Raw genomic sequence first — 25,290 nt, forward strand, 5'->3', positions numbered from 1 at the left:
TTAGTCCAGGATACTCTTTCTGGGTGTTGTTGTTACTCTAAGGGAAATCTCATTGGTATGTCATCATTTTTATTATAACTTTTGGAAAGCAATTTGGTCCATATTGCCGACTTTAATGTTGCATACACTTCTGAGGAATTTAAAGTATGAACAAAATAAAGATCGATTGATTTAAAAAAGTTTATTTTGTTCATACTTTAAGTTACTGTAATTATTTTGTTTACATTTTTTCTTATTACGCCTTAGAAAATTTTGTTAGCAAAATCATTGTAACATTGGCTCTTCGTACAAAATTACAAAACAGTACCTATTCTAATACCAGTACTGTGTATTGGGATTTGTTTTTATTCCTACTTAAAAATAATACTACTTACGTTTATCTTTGTTGAAAATATTTTTTGGTTGCATTGTAGATTATAATTGTTTGGTTGGACTTCCAATTTTTCACTGGAGGATTTTTTCTCAATAAATCTATTCCAAGGATAAAATTTTACCATCATAATTTGTAGAATTTATATTTATTATATATGTAAAAGTAAATTATTTATCAGGTAGGTTATTCAAAACACCAACAAAGGAAATTAAACCTTACTGCCTTGATAATGTGTAACAATAAACTTTAATATAAAAACAATGATGAAATGAGAAACCCTTATCTGCACTCGAAAAGATCGATCATCTCAAACGTTATCAACATTGAGATAATCCGACCATTTTCACAAACACGTTGCATCTACAATTTTTGTTTTAAATTCTTGCGTTTTTAGTTTTTTCGGGTAATTCGTATGGAAATATTTCTAGGTTAGTTTTTTCACGAATTTTCGAACGAAACGATGTTTTTAAATGAGAAAGAGATACTGTTCCTGTTTGCCTTTGTGTTTATTCTACTGTTGGTGCTGACTTATTTGACCGTTTGTGATATGTTCATGGCGCGATACGTCTTCAAAGTTTTCCGTAAGTATCTGTATTAATTATGTAGATATATCGAAATTATCAATGTATGGATGTGTACAGTGTCCTAATACTATATATTTTATACAGAAAACAGATATAGTCCGTGTAGGCAGGTGCCGCATAAAGCACTATGTATACCTAGTGATACGAGGACGAATCTTACTTCTTTCGAGTGTGAAAGAAAGTTATATTCACAACTTGGGTGTTCGCAGCCCTCGACTCGGATCTCGGGCCTCAACTTCACAATGTACGTACGTGTAATTAAGAAGTATCTCTGTAAGATTATATTACGTACTTATCGTGAATAATATCAATTAAGTGGCGAAATATCTAATGAGCCATAACATTACCGGAAATATCCCTTATTTCGCAGTGAACTAAAATTAATCTTGTTTACATTATTATAGAATTGATATTACATTACGATCCAATACCCACTTAACGATGTAATTCGAAGTCTACGGCTTTGGTATTAGAGTTGATTTAACATTGCCTGAGAACCTAGTCGTTCGGAGTTACAGAAGCAACTATGGCAGAAATGATAAAATCCCGCATCGAGATATAAAACGATTTCAATTGACTCTTGACAATAAGTAATATTTGCTCCTATTAACTATCGACATGCTCATAATTAAGTAAGATATAATAAATTAAATCGTGAATCAGTTATATTATAACTATGATATAAAAATATGTTTAGTAGAAAAATACATGAAAAGTGTAAATTTATACTTACATATGTTACAATAATGGAGGTTGAAGTTAATTTGATTTTAGTACTCCTTTTTTTATTGTGTTTCACTGCTTTTGGTGTGAAGTGCTGCGAAATGTGTTCGGGTAAGATTCTAAATTCTAAAACCTTTTTTTTTTACTAAATTACCTTCAATTCACTACAAAGTTTATTACTGCTGACAGTATATCCTCTAAAACTACGTAACGATTATGATACGATATAGATAGAGTGCTTCAAGAGGAAGGTTTGGGTGTATAATTTGGGTTAGAAGCTTTACGACTATCTCTAAATACAGGGAGTATTAGAGAGGGCCACATTCATCCTCTGAGCACATCCCACTCAGAGGGTAGGTAGTTATTTCCTCAGTCATTGTCAGAGAGTCGTCAGAGCTCTCAGTCTGCTTTTCTGTGTTTCCTCTCCACTTCTCACGGTGTTCGGCATCCTTACCGGACCTTTGAACCTCCTTGACGTCTTCAAACCAGCACTTCTCGAGTCTCTTCTGCCAGAACCTAATGTTCTATTACATTCAACATATTAGCAGAGTATCGCATATAGAATAAAATCTTCAACAGACGCCTCAAACTCGTTAAAAGCAATCATTTGCACTATTATTTATCGGTGTTTTATCTTTTTGGTCTTGATAATATGTCTGCTGCTGTTTTCTGTCAAAATGGACGACGTGCTGGCCGTGGCCGTAGTCTCTCTGTGCTTCACGTACATCGTCACCTGCGTCGGGTTCAGGATCATTAAAACGTGCTGTAAGTTTAAAGTTAATTATGAACACTAACACTCACTTTCGTAAATCAAAGTCAAAGCATTTATTCCGAAATTAAACATTCACAGGCATTTGTTGATATCATATTATGAACTAACTGCACTAGCTTCTAACATTAGACTTTCCTTGACGATTATCAAACTCAAATTGTACAAAATCAAGTAATTAGTATATTACATTGTAATTATAATATATACTTATAGACAGCACGATTGTATTGTAAGATCTAAATTCGGGTATATATATTTTTAAATAATCTATCAAAGAAATAGATTTAAAATTACAACGATTGACATAAAATATCGAAAGTTCCCAGCATCTTTCGAAGACAAAAATAAATTTAGTTTTTGTTATAAAAAATAGATGGCGTTGAATATTCTATCCGTTGTTAGAAAGCTAATAGATAATCAGTTATTTGATTACAAACAATTCTGTATTGACAGTATAGGATTAATACTAAAATATCCAGGGAATAGAATAATATTGATAAAGTGTTTATTATAATATTTATAACCTTTAGCATAATTCTTAGCGAATCAAAAAACCGTAGTGCGAATCCTCATTAGTCCATATCATAGCCGATATACGAGTACTATCGTATCTTTCTGATTGTCACGATACAATGATGCCTACGTCAGTAGGTGATCTGACTTGGCACGGTAATAATATAGTGTTCTAATAACTAACCTGTTCAATCTTTTACGGTTTCTAATTTGAACAAAGCATTGACGTTTACAGAACAAAGTATTGTTGTAGTGATAAGAATCAATGTTTGAATGTGAGTGTTACCTATGTTTGTTTGGTTGCTACTTCTTATCTGTTGATCAACAATGTCATAGGTATTAAAGAAATCAGTGGTTATCAATATATACATATCACAGGCAGTTTGTATGATTTGTCCGTTTACAAACGGCTTCGGCATTTTATTAACACGAAGCGTCATACAAATTGTCTGTGACATACATATATTTAATGATTTCATTCGTGAATAAATGATTTCTCTAATTGTGTTTAATCGTCTCATATAAAAGGGTGTGATTTTTCGTGTTTTTGGTAGATAGATAACATGAGAGCGGTGAAGTATGTGACGCTGCTTCTTCTTCAGCGCTTTGGAAGTCAGCAGTAGAATTTTGAGATTAATAGACTTAACATCAACGTTCTATCATTATGTATTAAGTAAGTTAAAGAACTTTGAATTAAAATAGATTTAAACAATGTCAACAGTTAGACATAAAATTGATCTCAAATGGATTAGTTTTTAATACAATTATTGGTCATTCTGCAAGACCTTGTGTACCTTTGAGAAAACAGCGCCATCTATAATTATGACTGAATCCATGCTTTTTCACTCTTATTTGTTTCATTTTGATATCTTATAGAGAACATAGATGTCGCCACTTGTGTCTTATAGGGAAAAATACTTCTCTTTTTGGTTTCTTATTTCTTATCTTTGTCTTCTGGTAGGTATAAATAATAAGGTCAAATCTTAACTGGTAAGGTTTCCTTTGTCATTTGATATTAAATATTTTTTTTTGAAACGGAATACCGTAAAAGATTGGAATGTAGAAATTAAAAAAAAATTTTGGCCAGTTTTGCACTTGTGTGCAACTTTTAAGCCTAATTTTCATTATGAAACTAGTGGCACAGGTGGATGGGATCGGAACAAAGGCTAAGCTTCCGCAAGAGTGTCCGCAAAGTGTTATTTTAGAAGGGTTGACAAAGGAGATTTATATAAAAAAAATAAAAAAAATATTATATTGAAACCTCCGAATCTATTTATAATTTTTTGATTACTTATTTACACTTTATTCCACTAAAAACTATTATAAATTCTTAAATTTTTATTGAGCAGGAGTGCGAATTATTGTGATAGCGTATCTACGAAAACGTAATTGTATGAGGCTTAGCCTCTGTTTCGATTCCCTACTCCTGGTCTAGTGTCATAATAATTATCTTCTGATAGGATTTGCCAAGCCAGTTTGACGTTACTGCAGTGAAAGTACCAGTGAAGCATGGATTATCTGTTGTTATTTGTTCCGTTCTTCGTGCTATGTGCTAGCTACCTAGTGGCGTGCATCTGTCTGCACTGCTGCGCGATGTTTTGTGGTGAGTCATTTTTATTCATCACTATCTGGCATGACATAGCTCCCATGCGAATTTCGGGATCCTTACATGGTATTTTTCTACCTTTTAGTATTTAGTCTACCTGTGTTCTGAATGTTAACGATAGTGTAAACCATCCGCTCAAACATCGTCGTGAACTTTCATCTATACACATAGTATCAAGCGAAAAGATTTGTATTTTTGTTTGTAATTAATAAACTCAAAAACGACTGGGCCGATTTTGATTAAATTTGGCACAGAGGGAGGCCTTAAAAACGACAGGAGTGACATAGACTACTTTTTATTATCAGTTACCCGAGCAAAGCCGGGGTGAGCTGCTAGTGAAATATATAAAGGACAAAGGTCCTACTTATATATTTCACTAGCTAGAGGTAAAGACCTCAACCACTTCCCAAGCTTCATATTCCGTGGAAGGTAGTCCCTTATTTCGTATTAAGCCTCGGTATTATTTTGCTTTGAATAATAAAAATGACTCATGATAACATGAGTCGTTGTTATGATTCAAAACAAAATAAAAAAGATTAAATACCTACTAATTATTCCGTCCGTAATGCTTTATCATATCGTTTCGATAGTCATGGCGGGGTACGGCAGTAGGTGATCTAACGTAGTCTGCTGATCTAGGTGCTAACCAATTCAATATTTTACGGTTTCTATTGGGTATTCGGTTTGTATTTGTTAATATCGTGGGAATTCTAAAAGGTTTGTTAAGTTTTCATTACACAGGGCACATAGACACAGTAATGATAATTATTGTATAAAAAAAATCAAGAGCCAGTCAAAAATGCAACCCCGAATGGCATCAACGGAGCACCTTTGATGCAATTCGGGGTAAGGCTTTCTGCAAAGCTTGGTAATTTGTTTTTCTCTCGCCAGATTGATAAAGTTGTATATCTATTTTAGACTCATATTAAATTTTTAAAAGGTCTTTGGTTCGCATAAATAAAACATTAAATAACAAATTCAATAAGACATTGGGAGTTTTCAGTATTATAAGCGCCATCTATATTCAGTATAATTTGTCCTTATTATTCATACATATTTATAACTTCTTGTGGTATAGATAGATGTCGCCACTTAAATCTGTCCAAAAATACAACATCGAAGTCGTAAATCCTTTTTATAATGTCCTTGCTAACCAAGATCGGTAACTATTGCGATGGTTATTGTATAACACCGTAAAAGATTGAAATGAAATAGGTATTTCATTTCAATCTTTTTATGACGAAGGTTCGTCAAACAGGCTTGTCAAAAAGCTCACAAAATTAACACACACATAAACATAACAAGACATAAACTAGACAATTGACAGAGACGTGTAATGCCGGCTACACACTATCGTTGAACTTATACAAATACCGGCGCGAATGCACGATCATTTGCGTTATTTGTATGAGAGCTAAATTTGGCGCACTGTTTGCCAGTAGTGTGGAGCCGGCATTTCACGAATAATAATTGAGCATGCTTTTTAAAATACACAAAATTATCAACAAGTCTGATTGACCCCTCTCGACTGCTGAGGTGGAATGAAATTCATTGAGTTTTTGTAGCTATTCGTGTTGATCTTCTTCTTATGCCTGATGGGATGCGTCTACATCGTATCTTGCGGTGAGTTTTATTTATATTATGTACCTGCGAGCTATATATCTCAGCGTCGTGTGTTTGCGTTTACATTTGCAGATGATAGGCCAGGAAAAATATATATTTTTTAGTTAGGCGTGTCTCTGTCAAATTTTACTACAACTAAAAACTAATTTTCATACAAGCTACTGACATTTTACCCTATTTGCTACACCATTTTCGCTTGTTACAACATCCACGATCATTCATTGCCATCATTCGATCATTGAATACACGTCGTTTCGTGCAATTTCGGGAAACCCTGATACTATCGCCGAACTCGGACATCTGCCAATACGAAAGCAATTGCGTTGTTTGTACGAGTGCTTTTATTTACCGCAATGAAAAATCGTCAATGTAGGTATACCGAATCCGCCGGAGTTGGGCGGTCTACTCGAAGATACTCATAACGGAACAGTCGCGGATTCTACTTCAGGAACCCTGATCTATTTCAGTGACGTCACGTATCGCACAACTTGTGTATAGATTAAAAAACCTTATAAGATTACAGACCAATATAACCAATTAGTATCTTTATAAAATTAATAAAAACTAGTAGTCGATAAGAATTTGACTCGGTGCTACGTAATCGATTTACGTTGTGTTACAAATTCGATGCTGAGCAGTAAACTATGCATAACTATGAAATATTTCTCGCATTCATCGTTATGTGCGGTATTTACGCGTTCGTTTGGTTGTTCTTCCATTTCTTCGTCTTGATATTCAGTAAGTAAATGGTTTGAATTACTCTCTTTCATCCTCCTGGTTGCATTCACGCCTATGGACCCGAAAGCCCAAAGACTGCGTAAATAATTTTTATATTTTTAAGGTACCGCTCTGATGTTACAGCGGCCGCCTGCCTGACGTCAACCCCTTTGGGAATGTTTTTGTTCACTTATTAGCTGTCAATATTGTCACGGGACAAGAACAACCTTGCGGATTTTGTACGAGGCGACTACGGAGTCACCTCGTACAAAATCCACAAATATAATAGCCGTATGAATAAATAATTCATTCATTTAAATTGAACGTACATTGTCGATAGAGGGTTATTCCATCTCTTTCTATATTTATTTTGACCTTCATGTACGACGCCACTCTTGCCTTTTCCGTATTTGGTCTCTGTATACTGATACGCAGTTTCCATCCGCATAATTCAAGATAACCCACAATTTTTCCACATCTTGATCAATTTGAACATGTTTTTCCATCAATAAGGCCTGCCTAGTACCCCTGAATATTTTTTCCAAACGCACTAATAACTTCATAGTTTGAATTCGAGGATCAAAACTGATCCGTAAAGCAATATAAAATCGGCCAAGAGCAAGTCGTACTTGCTCGAGGAATCGTTCCGTAACATATATTAAGTTATATGCTAATGCCAAACTGCTAAACTGCCGTAACGTATATGCTACGGAACCTTTCCGTGAAAAAGCAACAATGAGCAAGTAAACATGTTCAAATTATCAAGATGTGGACCCTTTTATCTTTCTTTATGTGTAGCAGTCAGTCTCCTCTCGCTGACTGATACTAACCGATCAGTTACTTATTTTTTGCCATATCTTTCAGATCGCACTTCATCCATCTCTCCTTCGGCCTTCTCTACTTCATTAATAGTGTCTAAACAACAGTGTACCTAAACTGCATCAAAATCCGTTGCTTAGAAACGGACAGACGCGGAGGGCGCCTCTATGTAATTGTGTGGTAGTGATGTAAGCGAATGTAATAATACAAATGATGAAATCAATGAAATACAGGTACCGACTGATTACTTATAGACGGACTATCGACTATCCTACAAACAATACTGATAACAGTATCCTTCAATCTAATCTGAATGAATTATGGAGTTAAGTAGATGTAGACATGTAATCCATAAAACGTGTAATTGTACCTGCACTTATACAAATTTCATCATAAATAATATCTATAAAAATTAAATGCTTAGGCTAGCAGCTAGTTGCCTTGTATAAAATAAAAAATATATAAACGCATTCGGTGAAACATGATAATTAAACGTCACTTTAATTGATTTCCGAAGAAGAATTGCATGTGCTTCAGTTTGCAGTCTCATATTATGTGCTCTGTTAATACACAGGTGTGTTTTTGTAACACGTAACATTCCAATCAGTTCTATCAATTCTTACTTATATATATCTACTTTAGATACGCATTTATTGCTGTGGTCAACATCAATAATGCCGGCTCCACTCTGTCATCGAACAGTTTGCCAAACTTTGGCGAATTCGGCATACATTGTTGGTTTTTCATTGCGATAAATAAAAATACTCATACAAACTACGTAATGTTCATGCATAGTGTGGAGACGGCCGATGTATCTTGTAGTATTGCCATCTAGCGGCGAATAGCGGAGTTTGACAACAGTTAAAATTGCTATTACCTACTAGATGGCTTTAAAAATAAATTTAATATCGACATTTATACATGCTAAGAATACATTTATTTCTATTTCAAAATCATAATGGTAATGCCGACTCCACACTTCCGGTCCTACACTTGGCGGATTCACTTAAACTTAAAAATAAACTTTTATTTTACATGTACATAAAGGAAGGTGTTATATATATAACATAATACATTATTACATAATTAAAAGTCCCAATAAAATAACTGACAAATCCCAATTTATCTTTCACATCTGGATCATTTCATAATATAGGGTAACATAAAAAAAAAATTCTGTAACTAATTGTTGCCCAAAAAATTTCCTACAATATGAACTTACTGACCCTGGACCACTCTATGTGCCTAAGTAGTTATATATTATTCTTACGACGAAATATCAGATCATTGCTAAGTATGTACTTAAATAAATAGGTACCTACGTACATGTGTACCCTTTCGCGATCGTTTTGACAAAAGCAAAGATTCGCCCCTTATCACCAAAACAATCACAGTAGCACACATAATAATGTGTTACGCGATAACGTATCTTATGCCTTCGTAAAAGGGTTTATATTTTATCGTCCGAGCGCTCCGTTGGTCGCCGACTTACGTACATAAAGACTAGCACTACTGATATAACCCCAGTTTGGTAAAGCTTATAGGTATAGCGTGTAACGTGTAACGGAACGTTGTGTACTTTTTGAAACAAAAAGTATTGTGTTAAATTTAGACTTCAAAGAATAATGTTAAATAAGTTAAAACGTAATGTGTTGGCGAATTTTTACAAAACAATATGTATCTATATTATTTTAATATTCTGTTAATTTGAAAGTGACATTAAACATTCAATAAATTATAATTAAAAACTGATTAATTTCGATTACCAAGTGTAACAAGATATTAATTACGTTTTTGTAACATATTTCGAAGTCAAGTGATTTATCTTCAATTATGAAATCTTCAGCTGTAAGGTTTCTAAGCTCATAGACGATTACATCGAACAATCTCCCAAAAGGACATTGTGTTACTAAAAGTGTTCCAGGGGTTTTGTCAACCTCGTAATATTATAAAGACGTGATTGGACTTTAAATAGTACAATGGAGAATACTCAGTGGAAAACGGAAACGGACGTCAGCCTGTTAGACAAGGAAGAAGCACACGTAGAAAAAACTTACCAAAGTAGTATATATGGACTTTTGCCAATGTTTATTCTGATTGCCATAGTTTTTTTGAGGATATCCTGGGTCTTGTACCGAAGCTCTGTCGGTGAGTTTGATATATAATATAATATATTAGTATTATTCTTGTTTTACACATTTTATCAGTACATAGTACAAAACAAAGTCGCCCGGCTCATCTGTCTGTTTTGAAGCTTTGAAATCACGCAACGGATTTTGATGCCGTGATTTAGAAGAAGAAAGCTCTCTGTATATTCTTTAACTATTTATCAATGAAGATTTATGCATACAAAACAGCCTAATACTCGTGCAAAGACGGTTCAGTTGCTAGACTGATTCATAAAGAAGTCGTTTAGATATAATATATACAAGAAAAATTATAATTTGTAATATTATCCTACAGTTACGTAAAGTCCACTGTATCAAAATCAGTTCCAATGACGAACTCATTTATATTATAAGCCTATTAGAAAAAGGTAGGTAAATTAAAAATGTTTACGAAGAAGAACTTGTATTTTATTCAAATAACACTGTTCTATTTTATATTCCAAAAATATTCCTTTCTGTTTTAAACTAAATTGTTATATTTTATTTGAATGTAGTATTGTCGGTGAAGTATTTGCCACATGCTTATTCTCAGCAGGTACGGTTACGAGACTCCCACCTTCTCTTCCAGTTTTCTTGCTTATCTCTTCCTCGGTTTCCAGGACCTCTACTTCCTTTCCTTCGAGAATACTTATAAATAACGATGCCCTATTTCTCTAGTGGCAAATAATTCTTCCCCACCTAATTTATATTTCCGCCAACAGTCTTAATTTTTCATCCAGTGTCTTCCTTTCTATTCTAATTATTTGCCTATCCTTGTCCAGCTCCACATTTCAAAAGCTGCTAATTTATCTTTATCCTTTTTAATGACTGTCCTTATAATGCTAGCGCAGATGCGTTTGCTTCTTTTTAATCAAGTAATATAATTGTTTGCATTATTAACTATTTTCGGTAATATTTGTATGTGTAATTGGTGTAACAATGGTGTTAAATTAGGCTGTTTGATAAGATCTTTCTAATATATACATAATATATGTAATAGGAGTGTATGAAACATCGTTATTTTTGAAGTGAGTGAGTGAGTGATAAAATTGTGATTGAAATTTGTAGTTAGTAATATATATATAGTTAGTAAAATATAATAATGCAATAACTAGATTTTGAAAATTGCATCTCTAGGAGAATGATGTAGGGGTGGAAATTTATGCGAAACTTTATTATTTATGAAGAGAGGTCCATGAAATGTTCGGCACGCGTTACGGGAAGCGGGAGTAGGACACGTTATAGCGGGAAATAGGATGGGGCACGTTGCGGGAAACGACATGGGACAATTTGCAGGAAACGGGACAGGACAAGTTTCGGAACGAAGCACGTAGCTTTGAATCGTAGCGGGAAACGGGGAATTGAACTAAAGATGAGAAAAATACGAATTTGAATTATAGTAATAAATAAATTTTACCAATCTTAGAATACGTGATAAAAGAATAACTGAAATTTTACTTTTAAGAACTTCTAAAATTCACGCGGGCGAAGCCGTGGGCAAAAGCTAGTACATAATATATGAAATAGGAGTTGAGAAAGGAGTGGTTGGTACTACACGGCTCGGGGCGGCCGAGGCTGCAGCCGCCACTACCAGTGTCAATGAAGTGATAAAATTAGCGATAATATTTTAAGTAATGTAATATCGGTTTTGTTATTATTCGTATGCCATCCTTATCATCGCATTACATAACTCTGTCTAGAATTTAATGACAGTCGCGACGCTGCCATTGGGTATATTTTTATTTTTCTAGTGTTTTTCCCATATTTTAAAATTCCGGTTCATATTTATGAAAGACTCGCTCTAGCTTCACTCGGGTAAAATCATAATAAAAAGTAGCCTACTCCTGAAGGTTTCGCCTATGTCTGTACCAAATTTCATCAAAATTGGCCCAGTCGTTTTTGAGTTTATTCATTACAAACAAAAACAAAAATACAAATCTTTCCTTTTTATAATATTTGTATGGATAGTATGGACTAGCAACCCGTTCTGGCTTCGCTCAGGTAGAAACATAGTAAATAGATAGGTGCATACACCTTCCTCACATGCACTATCTATGTGGCGAAAATAGCATGAAAATCCGTACAGTAGTAGTTGAATTATTCGAAAAGGAAAGGATAATATTTATATGTATCAAAATATATCGCATCAAATTGTTTGACAATCCTAACTGAAGTATAAATCATTTTGTATCACGACAGTTTAGAGTAAGTTGGTAGAAGGAGATATGGTTACCGATCAAAACGTTCCCGTATAAAAATTGCGCTGGCGTATTGTGTACCTATCCGCGATAACGTGCACCTATCAGCCATATATTCCAACAATAATATTTTCCCTTATGTAATCCCTTCGGTTAAAGTTATGACAGGTTCCTCCGGACACCTAGTTCAGGCGCCAGTTTTCCACAACAGTTTTATACTCGTAAAATAGTAATAAATTAGCATAGTATAGTTTTGTTAAGAAATTAATTGTTTTGTTGTGAAGAAGAAAGTTTTTTTTAAATTTATTTATCAACCATTTAGCAGGCAGGTTTCACACAAAAATGATATGCAAACATGTGCAATAGTCATGTGATTCTTAACGACTCGTCGTGTGGCCATGACCTTCTTAAATATGTATCTAAGTACATAAAAACACGTTTACAGTTTTATAGCATGAATGTAGGTAGAATGCATTAATCTATTCGTATAATTAAGTAGTAGATAACACTGCAAAACTTATTTGCGTTTAGCGAATAGGTCGGTGGCAAAATATTTTGACTTTGAAAAGTTATTCAAATTTTAATAAACGTGTTGAAATTGAAGGTTAAACTTTAAAACAATATTAAAAGAAGAAACACATAGTTTTAGTACGCATTCATCGTAAAAATGACAAACATTTTTGAAAAAACAACATTCCAATATAACCTGTCAAAGAGTCAATAAAACCTACGTACCTACTTACCTGTACATTGTTGACATAGTTAATATGTCTTCATTAACCTTGTTGTTATTTATAACCATAACCACACACCATGTATTTAGTTTCTGTATGTGACGACTTACAAAATCTAAAAAGTCATGGTAAATAATTTCGATTACTATTAACAAAACAAAAAAACGAAACGACCAGAAATTAAACAGAAACATTAGCTTGTTAAAACGAAACGTACCTTACCACACACATACAACGTACTTAACCAAATAAACGTATTTTACATGTCATTTATTTATTTGTAAATATCTTAAACTAGTTATTGCACGCAGCTCCGTTCGCGGTTGTCTATATTTGACCTAGGTCATTAACTATATCTATTCCAAATGTAATCAAAATCGGCCCCTGCGGATTGGCCGTGAAATCGTGCAGATATAGGTACTTTTGCATTAATAATATTATGGATTTGTGGAAGCACTGCAATTAGCTATTACCTAAGCATTGAGTGGTATAAAATAATGACTAATTAGCCAAGTAGCCATGAACTAGCTAGCTAAGTTATTAAACTTGTCAAATTAACATTTAATTAGGTATATACAATTTGAACCTTAGTAACAATTGAAGTAGGTCAAGTGATATGATCAAAAGTAAGTAATATAACAAATTCATAATATAATGGGAAAAGATTTGTATTTTTGTCTTTTTTTTTGTTTGAAATGAATAACAATCTATATTTATATTCGAGTGCCCGCCTACTCTTTTCTAGGAATTTCAAAGAAATTGAGAAATAGCCATCATGTGATTATTATCAAGTAGATTGTATTTGATCTGTTTTGACTCATCCTAAATCTCTATGAGGCAGATAAATTGCCTTTGTGAACACCGACCGATGAACGAATGATAGTATGTTTATGAGAGCAAGATCTGAGTTCATTAGTTCCATACAAAAAAAAATTATAAGTAGTAATATAATAATAATAAATAAATATGAATAGAATTAGACATTCTAATATACATTTTATATGTTATGAAAATATTCTAAATTGAATTATTAAAGACACAGAATATAGAAAAAAAATATGCGAAGTCTCATTTGTATCTAATAGTGTTCAAAGTGCGAAAGTTAAAAATACTAATGCATATTTAGAATTTAGGAATCAGATGACAAACAGGAAAATGTTCAATATGTTTTTCTTTTCCGTTCCATAGATGTATCGGAATGTAATATTTACATGTTAGCATCAGATAGTAGATAAGTATTATTGGAAGATTTTCTGTCGCGGAAAACTTTAAAAGGCTTAATCTGAACTATTATTTATTTTCCATGAAATGATAATCTAACTAATGGCTAATTGACATATTAACGCATTTTGCTTGCTATAATCCACTCTTCTTCCACAATGGACCACTTCATCATCATCATCATCATCATCTGCAGCCTCTCTTGACCCACTGCTGGGTATAGGCCTCTTTCCGTCGCCGCCAACTGATCTGACAACAACTGGGTAAGCCCTCTGTCCTGGGCTGTCCTTAACCAGTTCTTGCAAGCAATATCCATTTCCATAACGTCGTCGGCCCATCGTGGACTACTTACCATAAGTCAATTATAATGTAGGTACTAGCTTTTTTTCGCGGCTTCGTCCGCGAGTCCGCTTTGCTGGTTTAGCCGATAGACCCCTCATTATGGTTATTTCGGGGTTAATTGTTGAAAAACATAGTCTATGTTTTGAACGGGGATCTTTAACTATGTGCACCGATTAGAGTTTGGTATAAATTAAATTAAGATTATGAAAAGATTAGTATCAAATTTAATTGTTATTTAAAACAAATTGAAAACAACAAAATCCGAGCACCTACTTAGATAAGGAAATTATGTTTGATTTCCCCACTTTATCTTTGTTAGTAAGATAATGCTGGAATTAAAAAACAATTTACATAGATCGTCATCTGTTTATAATAAGAGAATACTGGAAGTTTCTATAATACCTAATTATATAACTTTTTTCAACATAATTATTCGTACATCACTACATGTATAAAAGATCTAATAAATTAACAGAAGCACATGGGAACCAAGGATAGTAAATATTATAATATTATATTATAAAAAATATCTTTGGTTGGTATGATTGTGCGACGGTTGCTCAATCGCAGGCTACGCGCAAGCCCGCTCTCTTCCACGAGGATTTACGTCCTCATTGAATTTTATAAATAATAGCAGAATATGATTTGCCTGCTATTTTGCGAAAAGTATGGGTTAACAAAAAAAAAGGTCTGCGATATGTATAAACTTCGCAGAGTACCGGTTAACGATTGCTAATTATTTTTTTTTTTACTTACTCTATAAAACGTTTTTTTTCTAGTGTGTGGTTGTCCCTTCCTTCTATTAAACATATTTTATAGAATAATTAAAAATTTGTTTAATCACAGAAAATCCTTTCTTATTAACTTTTCATTTATTGTAATGTATAGAATGGTACTTATATATGTACAACTGTATAAAACTACAGACAAGATATAGGTACATAATAACGAGTTAAAGAAATCTGGAATCGAACAGGAGTTTAAGCATGATTGTGTGACATGTATAGATAAAAAAATAAGTACAGTATTATTTTTTGAAATCAAATATTTATGTAAACTTAAATACTATAAATAGTATACACTCTAACACGTCACAGATAAAATAATACTATTTTAAAGGTTCTCGTAAAGGATAAAGATCTAATCACTACCTGGAGAGCAGCTGATTATGTCAAGAGAATTAGATTATGTCAAGAGGCAGCATATGAAAATTGCAAATCACACGTCACATGCTTTGGATCGAAAAAGGCTTTTCGAAGTATTTAGGAACAGATAATGCAGATAGTTGTAGATTTATATATATCCATATCTATATTTTGGCCAAAAATATGACAAATGTGGACGTGTGCGCATTTTACGTTTCATTACCTATAGGTTGAATGAATGCGATAGACTAAGTAGGCTCGGAATATTATTTTGAAATAATGATTTTGAAAATTATTGGCTTCTCAACCGACTAATGTGCTCAAAGCTTTGATCTCGAACAATTCTCCAACGCACGTGTGAACATGACTGCTAAATCATATCGATTTAGATTAAAGAATAGCAATCAGGAACAGCTTTCACGATATAACGCGATAACAGATACCAATGTTAGAAAGATTTTGATGGTCACTCGACGCCTGCACGCACTGTTATTATTCCATATTTGGTGGCTCTAGCTAATTAAAGATTAATTTTAAAGCAAATTGTGAGTATAAATTCATTTTTATTTATTTAGTTCCATCCATTAAGTTCATTAGTTTTATTAATAATTTGGATCCGCATACATATAACCACCTATGTAATTAATATATTTTATTATGTGTCATCATATAGTGGGAAACTTAAAACAACATCGTAAAATATTATGTTAAAATATTTCATACTGCCACGATAATATGTGACCGAATCGTTTTTGAGTAAAACTACACATTTAAGTACATTAAAAACAATTAATTCCTTTTTTTTTCTCATTAGCGGCAACCAAAATGGGTGAACACGATGGTGTAAATAAAGATGAAGATAAACACGCAAGATTAATCTCATTATATTGGAAGCTGGCCATATTTCCTGTGGTTCTATGTGCCGTCGTTATCATATGTTTAACCTGGTCTTGTTGCAGACAAAAGCGAATAGTGTAAGTAGTGACACACACCTCAGTGTAAGCAGGAATACGAGTACACACCTCGTTGTAGCATTTTTTAGAAAGGTTCATTATTAGCGTCTAGTTCAGTGTCAACCTTTTAGGTCTGCAGAGGTATCTTACCTTTACAGAAGACACATTTAACTTCATTAATAGATAACTTAATTTTCATAACCTCCAGTGTATTAGTTTCAAAGTTGTGATCAAACATATTAAGAAGAGATTGTGATCAGTTTTATTTAAGACTAGCTACATGACCCGACTTCGCATGGGGTCTTCTTTTATGTAGGTATGTATATAAACCCTTGGGAATAAATTGTCTAAATAACAGTGAAAACTACATCAAATTCTGTTGTATAGTTTAAAAGAAGAAAGTTTAAAAACAGACACGGAGGGTAACTTTGTTTACACTATGGTGTTGGTGCGCAGTGCTACAGTTCTTTATTCTTCATTTTTTAAGTGTTTACTTTCTCCAGCAAATAAAATTTTTCCATATAGCTATTTTGCTATTACCGCAGCTTTATCGGTGGCTATCAAATCAAATATCATTAGAGGGGGCAAGACAGGTGATGATGGAATACACTTGATCTCTGCCAGAGCTCGGTGTTTCAGTTTATGCTATGACTAAGCAGACAAATAAGTTCGCTACATGGTATCGATTTAGATAAAATGACATATAATCAGGAACGGCTATTAAGATAAAATGTGTGATGGTGTATCACAATATAGAAAGGATTGTACCGGTTAACCGACGCTTAGTTTAACACTTTCCTTTGAAACTAATTAAATAGGTTTAAATACCGCGAGTTACAAAAAATATTTATTATCTCTTTTCAGTAATTAATTCGGAATAAAATTATTTAATTACAATAATGAATAAATGACTAACCGTTCGGAAGTTTAGAATTTCATTTAATTTTTATCAATTTGTAGATTATTTTTATTAATTAGTATTTTAATTTTTATTTAATTAATATTAAAATGGATTTACTCGAAAATAATTTGGACACACATAAAAAAGAACAGATCGTGATTAATGTATATTTAAGAATGGTTATAATTCCTGTGACAGTGTGTCTATTGTTGCTAATATGTTTGCTGTATTCGTGCTACAAGGAAAACAAAATCATGTAAGTATTGCTTATGACTTTGAAACTCCACGCCTATCCAATTTTAGTATTTTGTTTATACACGACTTTTTTAGCTAACGACATATTCATCATCTATATAAAACTAAAGAGACAAACCAAAACACAGCACGTTACCCGTTACAAATTATAGGACAGTCAGGTGAAATATTTTGATTCTCTAGAAAATGATTAGGCTGAAGTATAATTGTAATACTTCCTTTGTCATAATTAGGATAGCACGTTTTTCCCACCTCACTGAAAACATTACCTAACAGACGATGTTCAGTTATTTACTCCCATTATCATTATGTCAACACACTCTTTCTCTTGGGGATGACATTGAAAAATGTCGTAATCTTAGTAATATAAATTAAGATAAAGATCGAGCCCAGCTGACCGTTCCATCATAATATAATAGAAGACGGAAGTCACTCCCGCCATGCGGCTACACGTGCCCTCCACCTTTTGCAACTCTTGACACTATCTATCCCGTAAGGAATTACTTTATCTAAATCGTAAGTTACCCAGTGTGTTATCCGATTCAGTTAAATAATAATTTGTGATACTATAGAGTAGTCGCATAATTTGATGAATAATTATAATCAATTGTATTGCGTTTAGCTCCCACCTATTACCACGATTGCAGATGGATTAGGAGAAAAAGTTGGCTTTCATAAAAAATGAAACAATTATTTTAAATTTAGCATGATGCATGCACACTGCCGCCTATATATTATTGATAAAACATTAAATATCTCGAAATAATAATTAGCTTCAAAGGGCCGACTCGTCGCCGTCACCCAAACCGCTTCCTTAAATACACATTCCATCGTCACCCTGTGATAACGCTCACAATCGGTCGCAACAATTAGACAATACCTGTCGTGCATCACGCTAGTGTTAGTTTTAATCGCAGATACTATAACTACAACTTGTATATTTTTAAAAACAAATGGCAATCGAGGAGTTTGAGTTGATTTGCGTGATTCTGGTGCCGTTTTTAACTTACGTGTTGTATTTGCTGATATTCTTTACGATCTACTGGTCGAAACAGTACCGAGCCAGTAAGTCCTTTTGATTCCATATTTGTATACGCGAAAGTAAAGCGATCAGTGTATTTTCATGTTAAATCATTCACTCATTAACTGTAACTCATTTAAGTAGTAAACTCGGATGAGTTTACTATTACAGTGTGTATTTGTGTGGATACACGAAACGGATTACTTTAAAAGTTCAATTTTAAATGTGCACTCTCATATGCATGAATGCTGAGCCAAGCCACACACTTGCGCCACCATCTCATTTTTATTTACTTCTTTTATTTATTAGCGAAAACTAAACTCAATGGGATCTACTACAAGTTATGCTACACTGGTTAATTGATTTTACTAGAAAGGATTACTAGAGAGGATTTCTTTTTGACACCGTTGTGACAATTAACTAAATAGAACACAATGGCTACCGCATCCTTGTCGTATATTGTGACTATATTTTTTACAATAGCAAATTGTAATATTACGTAATAAAATATTTGTGTAGTGTAGTGTTCTTAGTTTCGTTATAAATTGAGTGAGCCGGAAGCACCATCATCACGAGAAGATAACATCATACCCATTCATACATATAAGTGAAGGGTTTCTATTTAAAAAGAAAAACGTAATAGTTATCTTGTGCTTTCATTTGTAATTAACCTGTTAAATAAAATCTTTATGTATCTTTATCTGTGGCGTTATCTAAATCCACAACGTAATACGGAAAGGAAAATGAAATGTCAATTATGAATAATACAACTATTACTATTATATTACTAGCTGACAGGCTAAATAACAGACTTTTGACAAATTTTAAATGTCAACATTATATTAATTTTTGATAAACTTTATTGTATAAATTATGTAGGTGAATACAAATACTATATTAACTTTCTTTACAGCTTTGTTTCACAACTACTTAGTTTTAAACTATACTTTTTAAAACTCAAACATTGAATTACAATTACACATTATAATTAGGTAATAAATTTTATTTGAATTTTATACAACTATTCCAAATTCGTTACTAATACTGTAGGTTGGCATGTAGTTGTAACAAAATACGCTCATCACCACATCAAGCTAATATTGCATATTCGCCGCTCTGTCAGAGTTCACAGTTACTTGACTTGCGATTATTTCCCTCTTTTATTGCCAGAAATGAAACGCTAACACATTTTTTTTATCAATTTATGGCCAAGTTAAAACGATGTAGCAATTCCAGAATTACAAGTAAGTAAGTAATTCTTTTATAAAATTAAATTGTGTCGACATTTTAACCAACTTTGAAAAGCTTAATAATTTATTACTTATAATAGCTAAAACCAATCATTGGTTTTAAATCAAGTGGCTGCACACTTGAAGTATATTACTTAGTTTTAATTCGTGTCAACGTATAGTTTAGGTAAATTAAAAGGCGATATATAAATGCACGTCCAATGTTAACAATATGTGATTTACGAAATAATAAGATAAATTATAATTAAATGTCCTGGAAAAAGTTTATTGTAAAGAGATTATCTCCTGATACGTAATTTGTACGATTAAGAAAGTTGAGTATATTAATTGTCCATTACTATCTCTCTCTATATATATCTCTATATATAAACTTTTCAAACAAAAATAAACTTTTCTTATATATATATAAACTTACTTAGCTTTAAAAAAATAATTAAAATCGATTAAACTAATTAAATTCGATTAAAACTTTTAAACTAACTAAAATCTGTATTGAGGTTTGTTATAATGCTATTTGACTAGCATTGGTTTTTGTTAAAATCGATAAAGGTGCGTCGATGAGTCCACGGTATCTTATCTGTAAATTAATTAGTATTTCAATCACAGGTCCACCAGAGTTGATCGCGCTCGCCTATTTTATAACTAAATAATAATATGAAAAAAAACATTTTTGTACCATTACGAATTACTTTTTCCCTCTCATGAATGTGAACAATGTTTGTGTATATTATACTGAGTGTGATAGTTGTCGGAGTGCTGCTCTATTCAGTGGAATACTGCTATTTGTGCAGTAAGTTATTGTATATTCATCATTTATTCATTGTCAGACAGTTTATCACTGCTTACGGGGCTTTCTTTCACGCCATTTCCTGTGGAATTGCAGTAAAATACTACCCTTGTATTGTTATTATGCATATTAATGTTAAAGGCACCTTACATTGTATCCTCGATGTAGTACAAGTCAATTCAGGGACACATAAAACGAAACTGTTGGGCTGTCGGTACGGAGCTGAAATGTTAATAACACAAAATTAGTAACATTATCAGTTTTAATTACATAAAAAAATTCAGGACATAATACCTAATCGTTTCAGGACATAGTTTTTGAGTTTATCGCGACACGACGGGGGAACTTTTTTATAATATTTAAGGATATATCCGTTTGCCGTAATTATATCATCACATTTATCTTCAAGATGTCTTCCGAGATAAGATAAAACTGTATCTAAATAGGTCGAAATTAAGTATACTTTTTAAGTGAAATAAGTACACCGTACGACATGCGTTAATTATTTTTACAAAATAACGTTAAAAATAACCAATTACTTGTAATAGCGTAATGGATCTCAAATTCTCAATGTCGCCATATTCGTGTCGCCAAAGTAACTTAAATAATCATAAAAATACTATTAGGCGGACGTAAATTTTCCTTCGCGTTTGAACAGTTTTGTTTCCATATTTATAAATGTCGAAATTGTAGAGTTGCAACTTAATAGGTAATTTTGAATTTCCCTCGAGAATTGTTCTTTAACCCAAGATGAATGCCTTATGAATCTGTATATAGGATTTCATGATTGACTGAGTGGTTTTGTCTTAATTGAAGAAATAGCTTGAAAGTTTTTTAACCATTTTTTTATTTTAATGCCGGCTCCACATTGTCCGGATTCAGTATACATAGCTGGTTTTTCATTGCGGTAAATAAAAACACTCATACTAACTACACAGTTCACGAGTTCGCGTCGGCAGTTTGTCGATAGTTCGGAGCAGGCATGACAAATTTACTGCGCCATCTATCAGCGAATAGCGGCATTTATTTTAAGGGATCTGTTTATGAATGTATTCATAGATGGCGCTGAGTACGGTAGATATACTTCAAATATAACACGCTAGGGGGCGCATTATACTAATGCCAGCTCCACACTTTGAACATCTGGGGGCTACCATCATCTCTTAACGCGATCCGCTTTACGACCTAAACTGAACTGCATCGTAAATTCGTACCATCGACTTAATTTCAAGTATGAATGCGATTCATTTTAAGTTCCTAAATTGAACTGAGTTGCATTGGAATCGTTCTGTAAAAGTTGATGGTAGGCCTTCTGGGCGTTACACGCAAAACTGAAACCGGAAACACGCGACCAAGTGAGAAAGGTACCTACCAATAAGTAAACCTTAAAAAGGGAAATAGCGTACTGTACTAAAATAAATGGTTTGCTCTGTCCATCCAAGATCTACCTAATTCTATAAGATAACTAGGTAGTCCTCGTGTCACAAAGGGCGACAGGATGCAATTAGCCACTTGACTCTGCGACTGATGTCGGCCGGGGTCAATGCACGAACAATGAAAAAGTTATGTTCCCAATAATGCTAGCCATGCCAGCTCCACGCTATCGCCGGGCTTTGACGGATTCTGCATAATAATATTATACATTTTTAATATAATACTTTTTAAAATACAAATTGCCATTGTTTTAAGAAGTATTATATTATTGTACATCCATATTATTTGTACTTATACAGAGTCCAGTGGGAAATATAAAAAAAAACTTTATTTAAAATTATTATATCTTATTATTCGAACTCTTTTATTTAAAGTATATTTTTTATCCGTCCATTATCCGTATAAGGACATTTGCACGAAAACGTTTTGGCGAAAGACACATGCACGAAAGTCTCTTACTCAGACGAATACGACACTAACGCGAAAGCCAGAAAGGCCACATAAAAGGGTTTTAATAGTGGCTAGTATTGTTATCTTTTCAGAAAGACTAAAATGGTATAGTGATTTGTCAGGTTACTGTACGCAGCTGTGTAAATCCCCATTATGAGGATACCTAATTATGAGTTTATTTTTGTGTCACTTTGTCATTTGACAACGCGCTTATCAGCAGAGCGACCGTGCACTAGCCAATTGTTGGTGTCCATTGTATCACGGGAACGGTAACAAAACAACGCACTCAATGAAAATCCTGATGAAACTGATGACAATAAAAATCTATGTATAATATATAACCATTATGGTTTCTTATATCCCGAGGTTTGTCTGTCTGTCTGTCAATCAAATCTTGCGAGTTAAATTTTACTTCTGTTTGTCCCGCAGAGCAGTTTCCACGTTACTTCAGTTTTCATGACACTTCATTATTATGATGAGCATGACTTGATAGTTTAATCAAAATCGGCTCCCAACGAGGGAACTTTTCAAGGGTTAACTACACGAGCATGATTTTTTGTTATACGCAGCAAGGTCTCTTGATGACAATAAAAGTTTGTGGCGAAAATAGCATTTTTGTAAATAACCTAACACTTTAATACGTAGGCTAGAAGTTCTCGTTTGTTTTAATTCACTATTATTTTGCTTATTAATTTATATAAAAAAGTTCTCAATCTATTTCCGTCTGTGTATATGCAATACTAGTAAATAATAGATTTACCTTTCTATTTATCTTTACATGGAATTTTTAATTGAACAAAAGAATACACGTGTGGCCAAATCTGACTAAAGAATATTCTTACAGACATCCGTATTGAAGTAGGTATCATTACTAGGTATTGATTATTTCAGATATAAAGCGATTAAAATTATCTAAACATCCATGCTTTTATCTTTATCTGTAATCTGAATTATAGTAAATGTCATTATTACCAAGCAGTGATTAGGTTCAAATGTGTTTTCGCTAATTTGTAATTCAAACCATTTGAAGTGTAAAACAAAATGGATGTGTTTGTGATCGTGTTGCTGACCACTGTCCCGTCGGTTTTGTTGTTTTTCTTCTTAATGTTAGTGTCTTGGTTGGTTTCGTTCATTTGTGAATGCCGTAAGTATCTAAAAATAAATAAAACTAACCAAAACAAGATACATACATATAGAAACACTAACCTAACCTTTTTACTACTCTTTTCGGTTTTATAACTCTTTTGGTGGAGATATCTATAATCTATACTATATTATTATTAAGAGGTAAGCGTTTGTGAATTTGTGATTTTGTGAGTTTGTGAGTTTGTATGTTTGAGGCGGGTAATCTTTCAACATTAGAAAGCTACATTATTTAAGATTGCTACAGGCTATATTTTATCTCAATATTCCCACGGGAGCGAAGCCCCGGGCAATATCTAGTCTAAGTATAATTCCGGTTACACACTATCGCCGTAATAAATAAATAAATAAAATAAAAATCATTTATTTTCAGACCATAGATCCATAGTTTGTTAGTAACAATAAGACTTATAGACTATGTTAGTAGGTATAATAAACACAAGAGGTTTATCCTGGACAGACAGGCTCACTGATACCTTGTCACGTGCAGCTTAATGAACCTGCCAACCAGGGCTGAATCGAGACGATCACCCACCATCCTCAGGCAGATGCCGACGCGAATGCACGACATTGCGTAGTTTGTATAACAACTTTTATTTACCACAAAGAAAAACTACGTAGAAACTGCAAAATTTGGCGAACTGTTTTCCGATAGTGTGAAGCTGGCATAATGCAATCTTGCTTTGATGTATGTTTAGTTACGATCATAAGATTGAATGCTGTTGTACACATCAGCTGTACACAGCTACCTATTCTAGGGCGGAACCACACGCCGCAATCTGTTATGTTGCTTCATCACGCGAGTAACCAATATACATAAATATATATATATATATATATATATATATATATATATATATATATATATATATATATATATATATATATATATATATATAATACCGTATATATATACCGTATATATATACAGTATATATATATATATATATATATATATACAGTATTATCCTTATATGAAACTATACGGGATAATATAATTAATATTATTTAATACTTCGTTAAACATTTTAAAAGCTGTATGTAAAAGAAATAGTGTGGTACGTAGTATTAAGTATTATTATGTTGGTTAGTTATGGAAATAGAAGCAATAGCTATGTCTTATAAGCTATTGTTTTCATTTCTTTTTGTATCTATGGGCGTTGGTTGCATATCTTGTTTCTCTAAAACCGCGTAAGTACCTCGTAGCATAATACCTGATTCAGTCTGACCTAGGAATTTACGACACTGGTTGTATTCGATCCTAGGATATTAGTCCGATTGTCAAACTAAAAAAGTTCTCATTCGAATCTTTAAATAAAACCTATTTTTTCGACTAAAAATAAGAAACTAATTGAACAAAAAAGGAGTTTCGAAGCAAATATGTCTTTTAATCGTACCTTCTTCTTGATATTTAAATTTAAATTATTAGTTCAGAAATTAAACCTTCACAGGCTCTTATTCCCGTCAATTTAATTTCCTGTGGTAATTTCTCGTAAATCTGGATTCTACTGGCATTTCGAAACGACAACTGTTGAGAAAAAATGCCGAAAGAAACACATTTAAACAGTGGACCCATAGA

General features: G+C 33.0%; 1 protein-coding gene across 6 annotated transcripts in view; it reads left to right on the plus strand.

Moving 5' to 3' along the window:
- The first annotated feature begins 3,225 nt into the window (after positions 1-3,225).
- Positions 3,226-25,290, plus strand: part of LOC128680740 (uncharacterized) — a 42,138-nt gene continuing 20,073 nt past the window's right edge. The window contains exons 1-2 of one of the 6 annotated variants that reach the window (XM_053764106.1): positions 3,226-3,240; positions 4,426-4,568. In XM_053764106.1, the coding sequence (XP_053620081.1) occupies positions 4,475-4,568 (94 nt within the window). In that variant the 5' untranslated portion in view covers positions 3,226-3,240; positions 4,426-4,474. Of the gene's footprint in view, positions 3,241-4,390; positions 4,569-6,799; positions 6,933-9,344; positions 9,879-18,547; positions 18,692-23,558; positions 23,713-25,290 lie in introns of those variants that run through there. The other 5 variants (XM_053764104.2, XM_053764107.1, XM_053764100.2 and 2 more) reach the window with 5 other exon arrangements.

The sequence above is a fragment of the Plodia interpunctella genome, chromosome 25, assembly GCF_027563975.2.
Source record: "Plodia interpunctella isolate USDA-ARS_2022_Savannah chromosome 25, ilPloInte3.2, whole genome shotgun sequence".
NCBI classification, from domain to species: domain Eukaryota; kingdom Metazoa; phylum Arthropoda; class Insecta; order Lepidoptera; family Pyralidae; genus Plodia; species Plodia interpunctella.